Raw genomic sequence first — 24012 nt, 5'->3', positions numbered from 1 at the left:
ACGGAATATCCACAGACGCAGACGATGCACGTAGACTACGTAAACACACGCCCAAAAGGGAGGGGCCGGGGTCCTCAACGTGACAAATATATAAAAATGTAGCAAAGAAATCTACTCTAAGAATTAGAGAGACATATAAGACTTTGTGGGTTGTATATAGGACAGTGTGGGTTATTGCTTCCAATGCATGAGACCAAATGTGTGAACACAAATGTGCGAAATGCAAAAAATATAATTAAACGAAATAATCAGTGTCATTGCTGTGTTCAGAATTGCAACCTGAATAATTTCTTGTCAGCAGCGGCTGTGTGGTTAGCTGACCAGTGATTATTTGAACTGGTGGTGGCTGAAAGGTCCGTTATAAAGCATTTAGCTGTGCGGATAAAATACCATGGTTCAACTCATTTTAATAAAAGAGGGAAATATGATTCATTTTATTACGAAAGAGATACTGGAACTTTGTAAATAGTTGTTGAGAGTTTGTACAACGTGCATAGTTGGTCACTTGGCCCACATACTCAGAGACTATATGATGTACTTATATATATATATATATATATATATATATATATATATATATATATATATATATATATATATAATAGATTATATATATATATATATATATATATATATATATATATATATATATATAGATTTTAATATATATTTTAAATATCTTAATTTATAACGATTATTTATGTAGTTAGGTTACATTTAGGGTACCAATAAATTTTTCACATCTGATTTAACATACAAATTCTAATAATTGACTCTAATGATCAACATACTATTTCTGGTTAGGTAAATCAAATATTTTGCTCATTCTAAGTAAAGAGTCTTCTTGAAATAACACAGCATTTGAAGAGAATGATGCAGTGTGCAGGGTTGACCCCGAGCCCTAAAGGACTGAGCTATTTTAACTCAGTGTTGGGTAGGTGCAGTGTTCACCCACTACGTTGCTGCAGGGTTGGTTTTAATCAAGTATTTTTTTAGGTTATTTGAAGCATGCCACAAAAATGGTGCAAAGACCACACACTGAATCTTCTGAAACTGACATCTTTTTTTATTGAAACTCACCTGAAAAGCTACAGTATGCAAGAGCAACCTGATTTGGGTTGTCTCATCTTTTCCGAGACAGACTCCTGAACAGAAGGAAAAGACACACTCCAGAGTAGACTCTTCAGACTGTAGTGTCACCTGTCTCCACGTATATTTGATATAATACACTTCTCCCAAATGTTGCTCCAAACAGAAACACCATGCTCTTTCATTTCTCTCCTCTAAAAGCTGCCACCCCTGGGCACTCCCTTCATCTCCTTCCTCCCTCTTTTCTCTTTTTTGCTTGTTGTCACTTCCTTATTTGTTCCTAGGTTCTTTGACCGTTTCATTAGTGCAGTAAAATATACAAACATGGACATACAGACAGACAGAACCATAATGGAGTACAGGCATGTGTTAATGTTCTTTTTTATTGTGGTTTTATTAAAATTTAAATCACCTTGAATTTGAATGCCTTAGCCGATTGTTTTATCCTTTAATAACCATTTAAACATGAACATCTTAAAAGGCACTTTAAATAAAATGCGCATTCTGTGACATAATTCTGATGTTTATTGAAAATTTTGTTTGATAATGTAATGCTGTTGATATTTAAAGTTAAAATGGGGGCAGGCCAGTGAAGTGAAAATCACTCTGTTGTTTTTTCCAGCATATGAAAACTCACTGAGACCTGGAGTATTCTTTGATGTTCAGTTCTCTGTATAAGGTACAGTATTCTCTGTCTTAAGCACTATAGTATTACAGTATGCTTTTATACATTGCTGGGTGACCTCAAAATTAATTGATCAAAATGGCAAAGTTGAATTTTGTCTCTTGCCATCTATACGCATATGAAATAGTATTTTGAAATTGTCATTTTGAAAAGTTACATGTTGCATGATCAAAAAGGCAGGCAAAATGAGGCTCTCTATATTTTTATGTATGCAATGATGCATAAAAACATTCTAAAATGTATTAGATTAATTTATTGTTTTAAGAGGTTGAAGATTATCAGATATACTTGTTATAACTTAAATTAAATTACAGTTTATGTTAAGTTCATGTAAAGTTGTGATGTCAACATAAATTACAAAAGCAAAACATTTGAGAACATATATGTAACATTTCTTTACAATTTAAAATTTCAGCGATTAGCCATCTAAGCTTACATCCAAGCTGCTGTTGGAAATATACAATCATAAACAATTATATATTATGTTATGGTAACTATATATATATATTCAGTTATATATTTAATATTTAAACCATATGCATTAATGCATAACTTAACATTGGGTCACATGAGCACTCATATCAGAAAATCAAGGCCCTTTGACCTACAGAAACAAAGTCCATGAATATTATTGCAGCTCTATACAGTCCTGTGTCCCATTAGTCAATTTACATTTCTGGTACATCAGATGGACTAAATGACACTTTTTAAAATTTAACTGGAGCAAAATGGGTGCCCCCTTTGCTTTTCCTGTCATGCTGTGAATCCATAGAAAACCTGAAACTAAGCAAAACGGTAAGCAGTACTAACTTCTGTAATCCACTACAAGCTGTACAAAGCTGAAGGGACAAAATACATAGTAGCATTGAAATGTGCTCGGTGCCATCCAGAGTCAGATGTGCGGAGAAAGATCCACATTGTTACTTGCAGGAGCGTTCTCAGGCAACCTGAAACACACATAACATTTTCAGTTCATATCAGCCTAGGTTGTCTGTGAATAATGCAGCGGCAGCAATGTGTCACAACAATAACCACAACATCCACACACACCAACGCACTAACTCGTATTGTTTGGAAAACTTCACATCTGGGAGCTGTACGGTCACAGCGTCATTGTGGCCTCTCACATACCAGAACCCCCCCCCCCCCCCCCGTCCTCTGGGCCATGCAACCAAGGTTTGGACACTGGAGAGATTAAATGACTGGTGGAGATACAGGGATGACACACACCATGCACTGCCAGAGCTGCTGTCTGAGAGCCATGATCTCCAGCATGGCTCCACACTATGTGCCCACACACTCTTGCTTCTGCCATATTTGTGCATTTATTTATTTCTTTTTGTAAATTCCTGGACTGTGCAAGAGTACAACAGAGCAGGGGCTACCTCTCTGCTGACAACTGGCTGGCATGTGTGTTTTCACTGTTGTGATAACTCGGAAACTGCTGTGATGAACACCATGTAAGTTGAATTCACACTTGTGTTTTTTTGGTTTTGTTTTTTTAAGGTGTAGATATAGTGAAACCTTTCAACCTTCCTCCTTTTGTGGGATTTACTCACCCTGTATAGAAACTCAGGGTGAGGAACCAATGTGAAAACATGTTGGCAGTTACTGTGTGGGCAGCCCTTGGATATGTCAGTCACGATGTGCCAGGCATCCATTCAGAGGGACACGCCCACTGATTCACACACACGTACACCCTGCCTACTTCCACAATGTCCAGTTCACTAATCATATCCACCTATACCTTGTTTGTGTTTGTCCCTATTTAAGGCCCACAGACGCCCACCTGCAGCTGCCAGTCCACACCGTGAGCGATCACTACCAGCTCTGCCGTTGGATTGCGCTATCCTTCTGCATTCATGGCATTGACCTGCTTTTGCTCAGTTTTATAATGGAAAGTTAAGAAACACCTTCACAACAATCACAGCCCTACATTTATAGCCCTACACAGCCCTACATTTAATATACATTTATATATATATATATATATATATATATATATATATATATATATATATATCATATTGAAATGCGATTAAAATGTGATTAATTTCGATTAATTACAACGCTTTGATATATATATATATATCAAAGCGTTGTAATTAATCGAAATTAATCACATTTTAATCGCATTTCAATATTTAACATGAGAAATATTAATTTAAGTTTGAATGATGAATGAATCAATGAACATAAGCATAAACTTCAACATCTTGTTTATTTTTCCACCAGATAAAAAAAAAGATTTTTTTAATATCCCAGGCCTCTGCCACAGCGATAAAGTCCTCTACACAGGCATCTCCATAGTGCCTAGAAGTGGTGTTCTGCATGTTCAAAGCAAATGACTGGATCTTCCATTCATCATCTATAATATGATCTGTCACACCAAGATAATTCTTGTTGCTAACAGAGGTCCAGTGATCCCCAGTCAGAGCCACATTTGTGGCGCTCATCTCGATAGATAGATAGATAGATAGATAGATAGATAGATAGATAGATAGATAGATCGATCGATCCCAGAGGGAAATTCCTGAATTCCAGTAACAAGGCTCTGATTAAATAAATGCTGTGAATTCTTGAGAAACTACATCCACAAACTTCAGAGAAACACAACATAGCAATTGGGGATGCACCGAAAATTCGGCCTCTGAAAATTTTCAGCCGAAATGGCTTAAATTTGCATTTTCGGTTTTCGGCCGAAATACTTTAATCACCGAAACAACACGGCCGAAACAATGTGCTGTGATGACGCAAGCAAAAATCGCCACCTGCACGCGCTTATTTGGATAAAGCTAGCAAAAAAGTTTTCCAGTGATGGCGCCGAGGCAAAGGACATTACACCAAAAATTATGGAACTCGTTGCCTTAGACCAGGGATGTCAAAGTCAAATGCACCGAGGGCCAAAAAACCAAATTTGCTACAAGCCGAGGGCCGGACTGGTTCAATGTTTATTAAAACATTGAAATGATTGCACATAGCCTATTGAACCAAGACCTAACACAGTGTTTATTATTTAATGCTTAAATGAATAAAGCAATACTTTCTTATGGATCTGTCAGTAATTTCAAGTGAAAAAAATTTTCAACAAGCAAACAGATAAAAACAAACTTCCTTCAAAGAAAACATGTCCTGTACATTAAATGAATAAAGTAATAAAGGTTTGAAAAGTGCTGGAATTTAGGCTAAAGTACTTGAAAATGCTTGAAATTGTAACTACTTCGTTTCACAACAAATATCTGTCTGACTGAACAGTTAACAAATACGAGCCTCTTGTAATTCCAGGACGAAACATGAGAGAACGTGAAGACGTTAAGATTGGGCGTTTTGAAAATAAACAACCATTAAATAATGTGAATAAAAGCGAATTATGTCGAATCATTTCGAATATATGTATAAAAATTTAACTTAATTAAGTTTAACGTGCTGGTGCGCACAACGTTACAAAATTCGAGAGGTGCACGACCTCGCGAATCGACAGCGCGCGACGCCCTCGCCCACGGGCGGAGCCACTGCGATTACGTCATTTTCGCCGAGCGGACCTTTGCCGCTTGTGTGCGCTGCAGTGACTTCGCGGGCTACCGTTGCATTGTGGGGAATGTAGTGTTTGTGCGTGCAAAACACCAGCGGGCGGCTGTGGCCTGCGGGCCGGTTCTAATAGTAATTAAATATCATCCAGGGGGCCATAGATAATCAATTCGCGGGCCGGATCTGGCCCGCGGGCCTTGACTTTGACATATGTGCCTTAGACGATCAGCCGTTCTCTGTCGTAGGGATTTCGTAGGCTAATAGAGCACATTGAGCCCTGTTATGTTTTGCCGAGCAGACAACATTTCTCAGAAGTGTGTTTACCTGAGCTGTTTAATGTTGTTGCAACTCACGTCACGTTTTTATGAGAGAATTTATATTTATCTTTCAGGCCAGTCAGTTATAATTAAATTTAACTCGTATAAAATACATATATTTATCCTCTCAGATAAAAACAGTCTTTAATTTAATTAGTGGTCGGCCGTTGTCAGCGGTATCGCCGTTAACGGCCCACCACTAATTTTATTTTATAATAGGCCTATGCATTACTGTAATGTCAGTGCTAAATAAATATTTACAAATCAAATTTTGTAGTTGATTCTTTGAATAGCAATGCCTTGATTTTAGTGAGGTTAGCCATAAATCCAATGTTACTAATAATTGGCATAATGAATTTCGGTGTTTCGGTTTTCGGCCTTGGTTTCCTCATTTTCGGTTTTCGGTTTCGGCTAAGAATTTTCATTTCGGTGCATCCCTAATGTAGACAACATCCAGCTAAATGGTGGGTGACTAAATAGAACATACTATTGTACTTACATTTGTATCTGTCAAATCCTTGCAAAAGATGGCATGAGAAATTATGATTACATTGAAGAATGATGTATGTTTCTTTCAAAAAGTGTATCTGATTGTAATGACAATGGAGTAAAATGTGTTTAGTTTTGCTCCACTAGGACAAAAAAAACACAACCCACCCAAACACACAAACACTGGTGTAGACAGTAATTAATTTTAGTGGAGGGTGAACAAACATGCTACAGAAGAAATCATCAAGCGAACTGTAATTTTGTTTTAATTATGGGCCAACATGCTCATGCATTTTGTCAGTGTCAGTATATATATATATATATATATATATATATACTAACACTGCCATATATATATATATATATATATATGGCAGTGTGTGTGTGCGTGTGTGTGTGTGTGTGTGTGTGTGTAACTCCGAGTCAACCACACTTCTGTGAAACCAACATGTTCAATTAGGAAGCAACACTGATTGTGAATCAATTTCACCTGCTGTTGGAACAGACAATGAGGAGCAATTAGCAAGACACCCCTTATAAAGGAATGGTTCTGCTAGTGGTGTGGTGACCACAGCCCTTTTCTTTGTTCTCATCCTTTCGGGCTGACGTTTTGGTCACTTTGGATTTTATCAGTTCTTTCACCATAGAGGTAGCATGATGAGGTGTCTACAACCCACAGAAGTTGCTCAGGTAGTGCAGCTCATCCAGGATAGGACATCTATGCAAGCTGTGGGAAGAAGGTTTGCTGTGTCTGTCAGCAGTGTCCAGAGCATAGAGCAGACACCAGGAGAAAGGCCAGTAGACCAGGAGACATGGAGGGTGCCGTAGGAGGGCTACAACCCAGCAGCACTAACTCCTCCTTTGTGCAAGGTGGAAAATGAGGAGCAGTGCCAGAGTCCTGCAAAATGACCTCCAGCAAGTTATCATTACTGACCTGCGCGTTAGCTCCAACATGTTTTGCGTTGAAGTGGTAATGAAGGGTGGAAGTGCTCCCATGATAATTGAACTCCTTCCTGCATAAAGTGCAATGAACACTATTTTTATTTGTACTTCCATCTGGAAGTTTCTTATTTAAATTTCCCATACACCAGCGTAGCCTCTTCAGTCATCTCTATCATGCTCATCTGTGCGTCCATATAATCTGTATGCCTGGAACTCGTGCACTGAGAAACATTCCACGGTGCAAATGTGTCTCATGCGTTAAATGCAATAAAATGCGTTAATTTATTTAGTTTGTTAATTTCCATGTAATTAATTAATCGAAATTATCGCATTAAAGTCCCACCACTAGTATATATATATATATATATATATATATATATATATATATATATATATATATATATATATATATATATATATATATATATACACTACCGTTCAAAAGTTTGGGGTCACTTAGAAATGTTCTTATTTTTGAAAGAAAAGCAGTTTTTTTTTTCAATTTAGCTAACATTAAATGCATCAAAAATACACTCTATACATTATTAATGTGGTAAATGACTATTCTGGCTGTAAACATCTTTTTTTTAATGCAATATCTACACAGATGTATGGAAACCTATTTCCAACAACCATCACTCCAGTGTTCTAATGGTACATTGTGTTTGCTAACTCTGTAAGGAGGCTATTGGATATTTTGAAAACCCTTGAAAACCCTTGTGCAAGTAGGTTAGCACAGCTGAAAACAGTTTTGCTGATTAGAGAAGCTATAAAACTAACCTTCCTTTAAGCTAGTTGAGAATCTGGAGCATTACAATTGTTGGTTCGATTAAACTCACAAAATGGCCAGAAAAAAACAACTTTCAATTGAAACTCGACAGTCTATTCTTGTTCTGAGAAATGAAGTCTATTCCATGCGAGACATTGCCAAGAAACTGAAGATTTCCTACAATGGTGTGTACTACTCCCTTCAGAGGAGAGCACAGACAGGCTCTAACCAGAGTAGGAGAAGTGGAAGGCCCCACTGCACAACTGAGCAAGAAGACAAGTACATTAGAGTCTCCAGTTTGAAAAATCTACGCCTCACAGGTCCTCAACTGGCAGCTTCATTAAATAGTACCCACAAAACGCCAGTATCAACGTCTACAGTGAAGAGGCGACTCCGGGATGCTGGCCTTCAGGGCAGAGTGGCAAAGAAAAAGCCATATCTGAGACTGGCTAATAAAAGAAAAAGATTAATATGGGCAAAAGAACACAGACATTGGACAGAGGAAGATTGGAAAAAAGTGTTATGGACAGATCAATCAAAGTTTGAGGTGTTTGGATCACACAGACGAACATTTATGAGACGCAAAACAACTGAAAAGATGCTGGAAAAGTGCCTGACACCAGGCCCGTTGACAGTCTTGCTGGGGCCCGGGACAAGAAAGATTCATGTACCCCCCCCCCCCCCCCCCCCCCAGCGCGAGGGTTCGCGCGAAAATGACGTAATCGCAGTGGCTCCGCCCGTGCGCGAGGGTTTCGCGCGCTGTCGGTTCGCGAGGTCGTACACCTCTCGAATTTTGTAACTTCGCGCGCGCCGCGCTTCTGCGCAATGAACAAAGTCATGTTTGTAGGGTTCATATACCTTTATAAGGTGGAATTAAACGTCACTTTAAAGGTCCATTTCAATATTTTCCAGCACGTTAAACTTAATTAAGTTAAATATTTATACATATACTCGAAATGATTCGAAATAATTCGCTTTTTATCACATTATTTAATGGTTGTTTATTTTCAAAACGCCCAATCTTAACGTCTTCACGAGAACTGTTCAGTCAGACAGCTATTTGTTGTGAAACGAAGTAGTTACAATTTCAAGCATTTTCAAGTACTTTACCCTAAATTCCAGCACTTTTCAAACCTGGAACACAATGCAACTTTAAAATTCGTCAGGTAAATGTTTTTCCTTTCTTTTCTGCGCTCCAAATTTCTGTATTTACTTTAACTATCCACCACTGATTTTCCCGCTGTTGGGCGGATACTGGCCGGCTACAGTCGGTGCTGGATCAAACCATTTTCCAGTGGGAGGCGGGGGTGTATACACTTAATGGAAAATATGCAGATAGGTAAAAAACATATATATTTGAGCCATTGAGCTTATTATGAGTACATAATTTTATATTAATGAAAGATTTCAAGATTATTTAAAAATTATAGACTTTAAATAAAAAATAAATTGCTGGGCTCTTTGATGGGCCCCCCTGGCCCTAGGGCCCGGGACAACAGACCCGGTTGTCCCCCCCTGTCGACGGGGCTGCCTGACACCATCTATCAAACATGGTGGAGGTAATGTGATGGTCTGGGGTTGCTTTGGTGCTGGTAAAGTGGGAGATTTGAACAAGTTAAAAGGGATTTTGAATAAGGAAGGCTATCACTCCATTTTGCAACACCATGCCATACCCTGTGGACAGCGCTTGATTGGAGCCAATTTCTTCCTGCAACAGGACAATGACCCAAAGCACACCTCCAAATTATGCACAAACTATTTAGAGAAGAAGCAGGCAGCTGGTGTTTTATCGGTAATGGAGTGGCCAGCGCAGTCACCAGATCTCAACCCCATTGAGCTGTCTGTTTTCCCTGAGACTTGGTGTGATCGCTTCCATTTTGTTTCGCTCACCCTGCCCGTCACAATTCATTTATCTGAGTGTTTTAGGTTTTTTCTTTTAAGTGGAAAAAAGTCCTGAATAAAAACGGGATCCCGTTTAAGGCGCTCTAGAAAAAAAAACCCCTGATTCGACTAAAGGGAAAATCTGTCAAATCAGATTCGACTATGAAAATCTTTAGTTGAATACACCTATAATTAATATATATATATATATATATATATATATATATATATATATATATATATATATATATATATATATATATATACATACACACACAGAGATTCACACCCGTACCCACACCTTTTGATATAAGAAATAAGACATAGTCTTAACCTATATTTTCAGATTTTTATCTGAAAAAACAGGCTTTCCAATATACAAATACATTTCTTTTCCAAGAAAGTCATATCAACACACCCAGCAGGCTCATATTTAGGTTAACAACACTACTTTGCATAATTCCAGGCAGAAAATGCATTGCTACAGACTGCGATTCTGCCCCTGTCCTCCCGCCATACGAAGTGCTTTACATTCCTCTCTGTCAGCAAGATTAATGAGCTGCTAATTCCAGATTTATTTGACAATATGATTGAACTGAGGAATGGTAATATGTAAAAAGAAGACAAAGCTGATCTCTCTTCCTTTCTGCTAAGACAAGCTAAAATTTTAAATATACAAAATAAAGACGCCTCCACTGTCAGCTGGACAAGGACCCTAAACAAAACAAACAAAACATCATACCGTAGAAAACACATCCCTTATGGGTAATAATCAGTGTTGTCAAGGTCATTTGTACTCAAACACATAACATCACTTCAGGGATAACTGATTTAAAAACCAGATCATTATGCTAAATATAAGCATTTTTTTAAACAGAGATGGTGGTGGGCCATTAGAGGACTGTGTACCTGTGGGATCTGATAAAGTTCCATGTAGTGCAGGGTTAATTCTTTAGTTATTTCATGCTGGAAGGAGGAGGCGAGCTGGGCAGAGGGCAAAGCTGCTAGTCCAGGGAAAGATTTAAATATGTAGCTGTTATTTTATATATAGTGCCCCTGATTACCTGATAACAGAGCAGTAGCTTAATGCACCCATGGAAAAAGATTTCTGTGGATGTCTGATTGACCCGTTTTTTACTCTGTATTAAACAGAGCATCCTCTTATTTGTACACATAAAACAGTGGGGTGCATGCTGTAAAATGAGATCAGACTTTGGATCAGCAGGCTGGCAGGTACAGGGGTGAAGTAGGCAGGTGTGGACAGGTGAGTACTCCCAGACAGGTGAGTACACCCAGTCGCTCCTGCAGACTCAGAACGCAACTCTGCAGCCAGCAGCCATGGAACCATCAGTCCCACTCAGACCTCTCAGAATGTGTAGTGAGGTGCAGCCTGACCTGTATCCGGTTTCCAGGGGTTACCAAACCTGGTCGCGGTCCGGGGAGATCTGCTCCGAAGGTTAGATGGGAAATGAAAGGAGGAAATGATATTAGTTTAATATTTCATAGAGAATGAAAGAAATACCTTCTATTGAGGTTTATATGTTTTACCATTGGATCGATATTAAACCACCACAAACAACAATAGCCAGGGACATATGCCCTGCTTTAAGCTTTAAGATTCCCAGGATCAATAATTAGGCTCCACACAGGTTTGATGTGGCAGTTTAAATAATTGATAGATAGAGCAGGAGTAAAGCCGTACAGTCTTCATAACTAGGACAAGGACACTGGCATCAGCTTACTATTAAAAGGTTCTAATTAAAGTAACTGGTATGTCAGTTTATGGGCATTAAGAGAAGTGGCATCCTAGCTCTATGTTTTAATGCCATTACCCAGGCTAAAAGCCTCACGCTCTCAGTAAGGTCAGAACAGGTGTTTCAGACAGACCGCTGAAATAGGTGTCAACAGAGGTGTCAGCAGAGGTCGTGCTGCTGTGGTTCATGTGGAATCTCCTTTCAGTAATACAGTTAGGATGTGGGTGTGTGAAGCCTCCTCTAGGTCATCAGGGAAGGATCTCTTTGACTGCTTTTAATTTGAAACTGAAATTAGATTACATCTTATCACTGTAACGAGATCCAAAACTATATCTAATGTGCTAAAATCTGCTTCATGTTTTGTCTGTCATGACAATAAACTGACTTTAATTACTAAAGCAAGAGCCCAGATTCATAACTCTTAAATTAAATTATACTCAGTTCAAACAGGGAGATGGAAATGTGAGAGAACAAAACATAAAGAAAAAGATATGAGAATAAGGAACAAAAAGGATAACATGGCAATAATTATCATTATATCTATACTCCGAAATGCCCACACATGTAAATTATAAATATCTTAAAGGCATAAAATAATTCTATATATAGAATAATTATTTTTACACTTTATGATATTTTGATTCAATATTGCAGTTCATCACATTTGTATAATTCCTTTAAACACGATTGTTACATCATCCTTTGATGTTGATGTACCCTAATGTACCTTTGTGGTCTTGATCTTGTTCCCTATGGCACAACTCCAGCCAGTAAGATCAGGCAGAACCTTACACTCCTCTCCATCCAGACATGGGTGCATCTGACACCACCACTTCTGCTCCACTATGGAGGCTGTAGGAGAACAGGTGTTTTGATCCAAATATACACATCAACTTCATGCAGGTCATGCATGACATTACAATCCCTGATACAAAAGAATGTAAGCTGATAGGAGATCAGAGTTATATAGTAACGAAGTAGAACTACTTCACTACTGTACTTAAGTACTAAAATGCTGTATCTGTACTTTACTGGAGTATAATTTTTTTCTCCTACTTCCACTTTTACTTCACTACATATTTTCCATCAGTTTAATACTTTTACTCCGATAAATTTTTTACATGCTGTATAGTTACTCGTTACAATTATAAACATGTTAGCTGGCACTGTCACCGGGTCAAGCGATCAGGCTGTCTTATGAGAAAACTGCGCATGCTCCGGTCGCGTCTCGTTTACTCTGCTGCTGCCTTCACTGAACACTTGAGCTTCGTAATCTAGGTTCACTTGACACGTCATGACTTTTTGTGCGTGCGAAGTTACAAGGTTGAATTCACGCACTTGTACGGAACTTTGAAGGTCCATTTTCAGTATTTTCCAGCACCTTCAGCACCTTAATTTACATATTTATACAAATACACATATACTCTAAATTATTCCAAATAATTCGCTTTTTATCTCATTAAAGAGTGTTTGGTAACAGCAGAAGTTAAGTGTTGCATAATAAGCTTGTTGGCGTTTTAATGTACATATATTGGCACCTTCCACACCTTCAACATCGAGTGATCATGGCGGTTAGGGTGAGGAAGGAGACCACCCTGGCCCTACCTAGAGACAGTGTTTGCGTTTGCTGGAGAGAAAGTAAATTCCTATATGATGAAGTGCCATCTCTGCCTCTCTAAAGAGGGTGAAATATTGGCCTTCAAAAATTCACCTTCGAACTTGAAGAAACATCAATGTAAGTTATAAATATAACGCACAGAAGACACACCAGCTTTAGCTGTCAGTAAGCGCTAGTTAGGTTAGATATCTTAGCTAACTAACCTAATTATGTTCATGACGTGCTGCAGTATTCACTTAACATTAGCTGGCAATCATAGAGGCGATGTCACGTTGAGTTGTGTTTTTAGCAACAGTAAGAAGTGTCTCTTTTCATGCTGACTAATCATATGCCCATTTTTATAGTATAGTGTTTTTATAGGGGGCATTTATTGAGGGTAAACGCAGGGCAGTAGGCTCACCCTTAGAATCTGATGGATGGATTTTACATACAAAATACACCTCGTTTTCTCAGCTAAATTAAGGCAAACTTGTACTTCTGCGTCAAACCTACGACATAGGTTATCTGTTTTTCGTGTATGAAGTGTTAAGCACAGTTTTTTAAGTTGCTACTTATTTGTACATACAGAACACTTGTATTTGTGGTCTTTGTCATCTTTGATTTGTAAGTGATATTTAAAAACAATTGATAATCAAACTTTGATGGCTTTCTTTAATTAATTAAAAAAACACAATACTTGTACTTTTTACTTTCAGTACTTGAGTAATAAATTTTAGAATAAACTACTTGCAATACTTAAGTACAAAAAATGCTGAATACTTCTCTACAACTACTTAAGTAAAGTTTTTAAAGAACACTTCAACTTCTACTCAAGTCAATTTTTTGATAGTGTACTTGTACTTTTACTCAAGTATGGGTCTCTAATACTTTATACAACACAGTAGGAGATTATAGCAACATTTTGAGCAGAGGGCTGCTCTGGCATTGTGATTGTGGCAATCACTTTATGATTTTTGTGCCTGTTATGTATGCCAGTAAGCAAGAAGCTTGCCACACTTGAGATACTTCATGAGGGTGTGACTGTATCTTTCAGTGATTCACATCAGAGAACCACAAGCATGTATATGAGCTCATTTTACCATCCAGTTCAGAGAAAAGGTGTAATATCTAAATATGTACTGGGTATAATGAAAAGGTTAAGTGCTGGTCATTTGTTCAAGATTACCTGCAGTGCACTCCTGACCGAGCACATTAGCACGACGCTTTAATTTGCGGTGAATGTCAGATCCAAAATGTCAGTGAATAGGTCAGACAGTACTGAGGGGCTAAGTTTTATCCTGGTGTTCTCCAATAGCTTAATTCTCGTATTTTCGTCCCTTTATTGCCACTCAAATTGCAGGGCACTGAACAGTCTAAGCAGTGCGGTTCTACTATTCATAGCAGTTTCAGACATTTTGGAGATATATGAAACAAAAGCAGTTTGATATTGCCCTCTGTTGTGAATTGTTTATGATCCTGTTCTGATACATGATTAGTCAAGGTTCAAACCGTCTTGCATGCTACACTCCTAAGGAAGATGTGTTCTCAGTGAAAACCATTTCGACAGACTGCAACTTGCTGTCACACACTACCATCTCAAACAGTTTCAGTATCACCATTTCAGAAAACAAGCTCATGTACATACAATTAGCTAAATTCAGACCCACATAATCCTATTATTAAGAGCACTTTACAAATCCCTTCCTTTAATAAGACTATTGTCCTTATGTGACTTTCACACTCACACTTTAAATACAAAAACTTGTTTTATTTTAGTTGCATTGTAGCTCACCCTAAATAATGTTGTCACCTTTCAATTACAAGTCAAATGGGAAACAAATGTTTACAAAGCAAAAGAAATATGATATTCAGTCCAAGATCAGGTGCAAGGACATATTAGTAAAACAAGTGTGGAATGCAGCAGAAAAGAAAGACTATGTTCGCACATACCTGATAAGCAAAGCTCCTAAGAGGGATGAAGAGTTTCAGCATATATATATATGTGTGTGTGTGTGTGTGTGTGTGTGTGTGTGTGTGTGATTTCACACTTATTCCACAGTAGCACCTTCAGCTCTTGCAGAAAATGAGATACTCGAAACAAAAGGACATAATTTATACCCCTGATCAAGAAGCAATTTCACCATTAAATCATTTGGGATTATTGGGTATAATAAGTGGTTTCTTGAGCTATTCTATAGAATCCTATAGAAGAAAAGACATTATCTTAAAATAATGATTGGGTGGTAGTAAGCATATTATAGTCTGCCCTTAGTACACACCACGATTAATGATTTAATAATAAAATCCTATAAATCTTATATAATCCATAAAAAAAATTAATAGTGTTTGTGAGTGTGAATGAATTCACTATCAAATATACCCATGTACCCTGACAAACATATATATATATATATATATATATATATATATATATATATATATATATATATATATATATATATATTAGTGGTGGGACTTTAACGCGTTAATTTCGATTAATTAATTACAGGAAAATTAACGCACTAAAAATATTAACGCATTTTAACGCATGAGACACTTTTGCACCGTGGAATGTTTCTCCGTGCACGAGAATGGGAAATTTAAATATAAGAAACTTCCAGATGGAAGTACAAACAAAAATAGTGTTATTTGCACTTTATGTAGGAAGGAGTTCGCTTATCACAGGAGCACTTCCACCCTTCGTTACCACCTCAACGCAAAACATGTTGGGGCTAATGCGCAGGTCAGTAATGATCACTTAGCTGCTAAATGTATTCCGAGTACGATATGGTGAACAAACGTCCGTATTTCCCGGGACATGTCCGTATTTCACATCCTGTCCCGGTCGTCGCGGGTTTTTTTTTAAGTGAGGAAATGTCCTGGGGTGAGTTTCCCAAAACGTTCTTAGCGCTAAGTACTTCGTAACCTCGTTCATACGTACGAGGTTAAGATGTACTTAGCGCTAAGAATGTTTTGGGAAACCCACCCCTGGTTTTTAAATTACCTTCATTGGACCATTAAGACTGGATTAAACTTTCGCGAGTGACCGCAGCGCGCGACTCCGCACGCGTTTATACATGACGCGTCATATTATTTGCATTGTTGTTCGCTCTCTGTGGTCGAAGATAAAGGCTTACAAGAAGCGCTGCACATCCAAACCTTTCGAAAAAATAATGCGCAATTTCCAAGTTTCGGCAGAAAAAAATGCGAATTAAGCCTTGTTTCCATTCATTACAATTGTGCGAATAAACTTTAGATCACGTGAGAGGACGCCAAAACAATAGTGGTTTTACGTCCATCTGGCAGTTACGCATTTTTGCACGTTGAGGTTTTGAAACATTTTTTTCTTTTTCTTTTCTATACATGGAGAAGTTAAATTAAATTTTTGCTCTCTCCAGAACTGTTTTTGCATGCATTTGCCATCTTTACATCGCGATCATGTACAGAACCACATGATTTGAGGCATGATACGTATCGTTTATGCGAAAAACCCTTTTCCATCCAGTTTTTTCGAATTTTGGCGATGCGATAGTCTAACTTTTCCGAAGAAAATCCAGCAGCTGTATGATGAGGAAAGGGAAGTAAAACAGGTTATTGTGAAGAGCGCCACAAATGTGGCTCTGACTGGGGATCACTGGACCTCTGTTAGCAACAAGAATTATCTTGGTGTGACAGCTCATATTATAGATGATGAATCTATAGATGATGAAGATCCAGTCATTTGCTTTGAGCATGCAGAAGACCACTTCTAGGCACTATGGAGATCCCTGTGGCAGAGGCCTGGGAAATTAAAGAAAAATATACCATCTAAAATGGAATTAAAAAACATCTTCTGATTTACTTCAATTCTTCCAATATCCTGAGCAAAACTTCCAAAATTAAACAACATTTTTGGTCAGAATTTCCAGTGTTCTGAACTGTTTTCTGCACTCATCTATTGGTCTATGTAGTAGACTGGTGGAAAAATAAACAAGATGTTGAAGTTTATGATTATGTTCATTGATTCATTCATCATTCAAACTTAAATTAATATTTCTCATGATAAATACTGAAATGCGATTAAAATGCGATTAATTTCGATTAATTAATTACAAAGCTTCCAATTAATTCGATTAATTTTTTTGATCGCGTCCCACCCCTAATATATATATAGAATACATAGCATGAAGCAGAGGCAGAGTGAATGAACTGTGGAACATACATGCTGAAATGTGGAACATACCATCGACACAGGAGGGGGCCGCACGTGTCGTTCCTGCCACTTGCCCTGGAAAGCAGGAGCACTTGACGGTCTGAGAGCGCACCTCAATCCTGTTCTTGTTGCAGCATCGGTGTAATGCTACGACTTCACACGTTCCCGTCCTGACATGGCTAACCACTGAAAGACACAACACACCAGATACCATAATGCCAGAAAATGCTTTCATGTGCATTTTAACTTTCCTCCAAATATACAACTATGTCCATTCCCTCAAACTGTTACAGATTGCTCAGCAACCTCAAGAGTAAAATACCATTTGTCCACTAATTTCCTAAACCACATTTCACTTAATGACTGTGAGCTTGTTTATGAATGTGATTCACATCTACAAACAACACAGCAAGCATTAAAATGCTGTATATGAAGTTACAACATAGAATGAAGACAGAGGCAATTGCAAAACAAAGAAAGACATGACAACACAAATATTACTACAATACGTGTCTAAGGATGCCTCAATATAAAAGTGTAATCTAATGTAATAGCAGATATCATGAACACTGCCTCCCCAATGTATTCCCAGCGTCTGGCGTAATACACTTTCCTACTGTAAATAAAAAGTGTGGTGTTCAATATATTTAGCTGGTTCCCAGCACCCCCAGCATTGTGTGAATTATTTAAGGCCATCTTGGCTCTGTGCTCTGTTAATTGCTAGTGACATTTTCATGAAGTGTCCTCCTCCTGCGTTCGCCTTTCTCTTTTTTTTTGGTCTAATGTGGTAAACAACTAATTAGAGAGTTTGCATACCTTCCCTCATACTGTTCCATGCGAGTGCAGACAAGCTTATCTAATTAAACTACATTTGCATGATTAATAACGACAGAGTCTGAGGATGAATTCTTTTGTTGTTTACACCGAATTGATGCTGGAACTTGATTTTTAGCATAGGACCTTTTTTTCTTTAAGTACCTCTGCCTGTAATCCTGTGGATAATTGGTGTCATTATGTAGTTTATACACAATCATTTGTAAATAATTTTTTGAATTACTATCTGGCATTCATGATGTCATCTGTAATGGGAATGTTAACACTTAAGGATGTTCTTAAGAATGGACACTCTTAGTGTGTATTCACACACCCTCTTAAGGAAAAGGCTGGTTTGATGATGAAGGTATGGATGGACAGATAGATCAACAGATAATCACATTTTTCCAGTGTTTCTTCACCTCAGCAGCTTTCTAAACAGTATTAGGGCAGTGGTACAAAGTGTGGTAGAGAAACAAGCAGTGTTTTAAGCACTGTTTTCTGTGCTGGAAAAGATGAGGTCACCCTCTTCCCCAGAGGCACAGATTACAGTTACAGCTGAACAAACACTGTGCAGGAGCAACACTTCTACCTGCATTCATTTGACAGGAAACAATGAGATATGCAAATGCATAATTCACCACTATGTGCACAGGACTGAGATACGGCTCATCAAAGGGTGTTTGTGTCATCACGTATCTAAGGTATAAGGATACTTGTATTAGCTGTTTTAATAAGGGACTTAATAGAGGGGTCAAAGGGCATGATGTCAACTGATATGAAGTGGTTCACAAGGGCAAAAAGGTTGCATGGTTCCCAATCGTAACAGCAGGTACAGACACGGACAGACACAAAGGCTGGAACATTTAAGTTAGTAATTAACTGAGGAAGAAAGTGTTCCAAAGAACAGAAAGCTGCCTCTTTTATCTTAATAACATACAGGAATATTTTAGACAGCAATGTGTAGTCCTGTTGCTTACGTGAATTAATGAAATATAAACAACATATTGTGCAAGGCACCAAAATTATCACAGAAAAGGAACTGACTGATTAAATTATTGGTTTACATATTAAATACAGAGCTAAAGCTGCATTACCCAAACTCTCTATAGGATAGTACATTTGACAGATGGATCATAGTAGGGGGTAACTGGCTGGGATCCTGAGAATTTCTTAGGTTCACAGGATCAGATTGGTTTTCCATTTATCAACAATAAAAATACATCCACTGGTATTGTTATTCAAACATGGAACTTGCTCAGAAACATATGAAAAGTAAAATAAACATGTAAAACAAACTAAAACAATACATAAAACAATAGTATACATATGCACACACAACACACACAGATAACAGCATGAAACATAACACTCAATGACTTATTTATAACGAACATAACTAAGCACATAGTCTTTCATCAGGCTTGAATGGAAAAATGATTGCATTGTTGTATATATATATATATATACAAAGAACATGAAGAACAATAAAATGGCTGCAATGGCTTCAATATGTTCATGTTCAGTATTATCATCTAGTCAGAACAAAGGAAGTTGCATAATAAATCAAGAGAGAGATTACACATCTGAAATGAATAACCTTCAGATGTTATTAGATCTAACAGGCTTTCCAAATAGGAAACATTTAATATCACTAGCACCTCAAAGAGCAACAAGAAAAAGGACAAATCACCAGTGAAACAAGCCAAAAAACAAATACTCTAAAACTCAGTAATTACCATCTGCTCATTCATCCCTTCAGGGAATAAACATTTAAGAGAAAATTTCCAGAAGGCTTCCGTCTTTTTCCTGATGCAGTCAAGGTTACAGACTGTGTCTTTAGGCTGAATATACTCAATACCCAACTAACAAAAGGAAGAGTGTCCACAATTTCTATAATTTAGACATTTAAAATTTCTAACTGTAATTTTACCTATAAGATTACTTGGAGTTTAATTTGGAAGTCAAACAGTGACTACAATATTTTTGATGTTACACTTTCAAAAGTAATAAGTTTACATTGTATATTTTGTAAAACTGGATCACCCCAAATGATACACCAGTGTTTCAGTGGGGGAAGATTGTGGTCGCCACTCTCTGAGCATGTGCAGGTTCGCTATGCTTGAGCTTGGGAGTGTTCAGGATTCAGGGTGGTGTGAACCCTGTTACGTTGACTTCTTTGTTATCATTAATGCACTTTATGTCCCGTTTATGTTCTGTTTATTCCATTAAATGCTTCACTTTACCTATTCTTCTGAGTCTGAGAAAGTCTTATGTAAACTGAGTGCTATTTGTTTCTTGATTTTACTGTGGTTTGTAATATCTATTTATGTCAATTTACAATATGTTTCAAGCGATTGGTTCTATTCTTTGGTGAAATTAATGTATTCTTAACACAATTGTATTGCTAATTGTAGGACTAAATGCGATAGAAATTCTTTCCTTCTAATGTTGCTAAGAAGTCTCCTGAAGTCTAGAGTTCAAACACACAGATGTTTAAAGCTGGCCTTTACAGGAAACTCCATGTAATTGTAAATTTCCAGATAGAAAATTTAAAAGAGGGAAATTATGTTAATTGTCAATGTATCAAAATGTTATTATTGAATTATCCAGTCCTGTAAAACAAGATAAACATTAGAAGTTTTATGATATGTAGAACAAAAAATATATGTTTAATATATGGAAAATGTGGAAAAAAGAGGTTGTTTTTAGGTTTATTTTGGGGGTGGTTTGTGCTTTTTCTTTTTGCTGCTTGAGGCCATGCTGAACTTTTTAGAGTGTTAGAACTACATTAGAACAGTCGAAGTTTTACATTTCAGATGTGTAAGCTTCCTATTATTTGATGCTGTTTCTTCCTTTCTTCTGATTGGAAAATGTGGGCATTTTGCTGGATGTTTTTTAATTATTCTTCCTGTTAACTGTGTATTTAAACTACAGTGTAATCATTATTTCGACATGCATGTAAAAGAGCTCTTAATAGCACTCATGGTAACATGAGTATAACTAATAACAAAAGATACACACACATCATCCATTGCCTATGTTGTTTCAGGAGTAACCAGGGAGCTTTCTTCATGGAGCTCTTCTTTTCACTTTATATATTTCTCCCCTAGGCCAGATGCATGGCCTTAAATTCCTTTGATATGCTGACAACATTCAAATTTATATTAGAATTGCTCTGCCTACAGCTTCTGCCAAGGCACTGTGTTAATGTATCACAGGTCTAGAACTCCAGTGGAACAATATCTATTTGAAACTTCACTGAGGTTTTTCTAATGTGGTCTAAAGTGCAACTTTCTAGATTGTCAAACCTCACTGTTGATGTTGATAGCATTCCTTCAATGTCAGCTCAAAGTCAGTGATAATGATAATTATCATGTAACAATAATGTTTGTAAATGGATTAATTTTCCATACTTTGATTATTGTAACTATTCTCCCTTGAACAGTCGTCTTCAGTACATCCAGAACTTGGCAGCTGCATTTCTTACATCTATCACACATTACAACTATCATATGGAACCTGCACTGGATACCAGGTTTTTTTTTTTTTTCTTTTCGTTAAAGTCTATGAAGATCTTTTTGAGTTGTGCAGACTTATTTCCAGGAAACAGCACCAAAATGTGCAGAAAATGTTCTAAGAAGAATGGCTTAATTTTTTAATAGACCAACATAATAAAAAATTAGATGGGTTTCACATTATTGAAAAAAGATAGGTGTTCCACTTAAAACTGAAAGCCTAATGTCACGTCCAGCCCCTCCCTCCTCCCTGGTCCCGCCTAGCTCCCCGCTCCCATTTGTTCCTCCCTCTGTCTGTCACGCCCTCGTCATTGGTCACACACACCTGAGTCTCGTTTCACCGTCTTGTTTCCAGTGTATAAAAACCCCCTAGTGTTTTGCTCCCGTGTCGGTCATTGTTTGTTCTGTTTCCCTTTCGCCTTGCCCCGTGCTCTCCTTTTTCCTCTTGCTGTATATTCTGGTTTGTAGGTAGAGTTGCCCAGTGTTCTTAGCGTGTGTTGCTGTCCGGTCCAGGTTAGTCTTCGGCTCGTGTTCTACGTCTGTCTTGTTCACAAATGTTTACTTTTTTCTCATCTGCTTTTACTCTCCGTTCTTCCCCTCCCTACGTGTTTAGTAGTATTTGTGTTTAGTTCGCTGTCTCTCTGTTTAGATTATTGTTCACACGCCTGTGCTGGTCAGTGTCACTGTTGGTTTTCCAGTGTTAGTATTCTTTGGTTGGTTAAATGTTTCATTGTTTGTGTATGTGCGTGCTTCGTTAACCCTCTTAACTATTGCTGTTAGTGTATACCCCATGTCATTGTTTGAGTCCTCCTCACGTTGTTCGCTTCTCCTTATGCCTGGTTGTTCTGCTTCTGTTTGGTTTTGTTGCGTGTCTTTTATTAAATATTCAAAACCCGCTATTGCGTCACCCCTTCCCTGTTAAAACGTTACACCTAAATCAATTCAAAATGCATCAAATTTGTAGATGAAATTACGCAGAATCCATGATCACATATACCTGTATAATTTGAACATCAGTCTGTTCATGAAGATCATCAAAGCGTTCAAAAGGGGTCTAATCACACTCTCGCTTACAATTTGATTATCGCTCCTTGCAATCAATCATATGATCTCGCAACATCAATTAGATGCCAGTTTTGAAAGCAGCATTGCACCTACATATTTAATGGGGAGTTTGACTAGGAGGTGTATACCTTGCACAGGACATTGTGTGATGCATGCCACCAATAACGTCTATGGTATTAAAAGGATAAAATTAAAATAAATAAAAATAAACAGAAAGAGCTTTTATTCACACAAGCTGTACGTTAGTAATTCCTTGTTTTATGAGGACATTTTACTCATTCACCAGATGTTCATATTCAGACAGATTTAAATGTCACAGCACATGGGAATCCTGAAAGGACCCATAAGCTAGTGGTGAAAGCTTCAAAGTTGGAGCAAATTAAAAAAACAATAATTAATTCACCAAGACTGGTGAGGGCATGTCAGGCATGGACAGCACACTATAACAGTGCAGTCAGATATTTTGACAAGTACAGGTGCAACCCTAACACATTAATGCAACATTTTAGTGTCCTAAAACTTTGAAGGCAAACACTAGACTGGCCAATAGGGAGTAGGAAGAACATCCAAGCTGTGATTGGCCAGATTCAACAAGATCTTGATCTATAAGCTCAGTTGGTTCTCAAGGAATAGATCATAAGCTATCCTGAAAATGTTTTGACTCATTATTTTTGTTTAAATAAAAAATCTGTTTAATCTAAATTGCAATAATTAAACCTTCCAATTGCCACTCACCATTATGTCCTGCAGTACGTGTTGGTGGTAACAACAGTGTGACCATGGAGATGAGCAGCAGAACCTGTGTAGAAGCCTTCTGCTTGTGTTTATTAATCATCCTACAAAGACACAGAGAGAGGGAGAAGAAAAGAAGACCAGATGTTGAACATCGCAAGACATGACTGGAGACCTCTAGTCGTAATAAACTAGTTCATTTTTAAAGAAAATGTTTTTAGGCAACTAAGTTGTTTTTTCTTGAATTCAATTTATGTCTGTTGATCACCCAGTAATACATTTTTTTCAGGTTGCTAAAAGGTATTAGCTTTCTAAAAGCACTTAAAACTATGCATATAAAATCATAAAATGCATATAAAAAATATGCAAACACATCCCAATTACAAAGTTTTAATAATGCTGTTTCCATAAAGGATATAAACCTTACAGGGAATTAAAAAAAGGCATCAGTTAAGTTATACCTGTATTGCAACTACAGCAAATGAATCTTCACAATCAGTCTAGAAGACTTTGGTCTGTTCTCTGAGTTGTGTGCCAATGTCCCTGAGACACTGAAGTACTTAAAGAAAGCACAATAATACTCGACATTTCTCAGAAAAGGCTTTACCATGAAAGGGAAGCAGTAGTATTTGAATTAATGG

General features: G+C 37.5%; 1 protein-coding gene across 1 annotated transcript in view; it reads right to left on the bottom strand.

Annotated features, from left to right (window-relative positions):
- Nucleotides 1-1300: 1300 nt before the first annotated feature.
- The window catches only part of LOC143514802 (chemokine-like protein TAFA-2), a 42881-nt gene continuing 20169 nt past the window's right edge, over nt 1301-24012 (bottom strand). The window contains exons 2-6 of the mRNA XM_077006438.1: nt 23375-23475; nt 17274-17429; nt 12182-12306; nt 11096-11145; nt 1301-2721 (exon numbers count right to left, since the gene is read on the bottom strand). Coding sequence (XP_076862553.1) covers nt 11116-11145; nt 12182-12306; nt 17274-17429; nt 23375-23474 — 411 coding nt within the window. The 5' untranslated portion in view covers nt 23475 and the 3' untranslated portion in view covers nt 1301-2721; nt 11096-11115. The remainder of the gene's footprint in view (nt 2722-11095; nt 11146-12181; nt 12307-17273; nt 17430-23374; nt 23476-24012) is intronic.

Source organism: Brachyhypopomus gauderio, chromosome 5 (assembly GCF_052324685.1).
Source record: "Brachyhypopomus gauderio isolate BG-103 chromosome 5, BGAUD_0.2, whole genome shotgun sequence".
Classification (NCBI taxonomy): Eukaryota; Metazoa; Chordata; class Actinopteri; order Gymnotiformes; family Hypopomidae; genus Brachyhypopomus; species Brachyhypopomus gauderio.
This window is presented reverse-complemented; position numbering and strand designations above follow the sequence as displayed.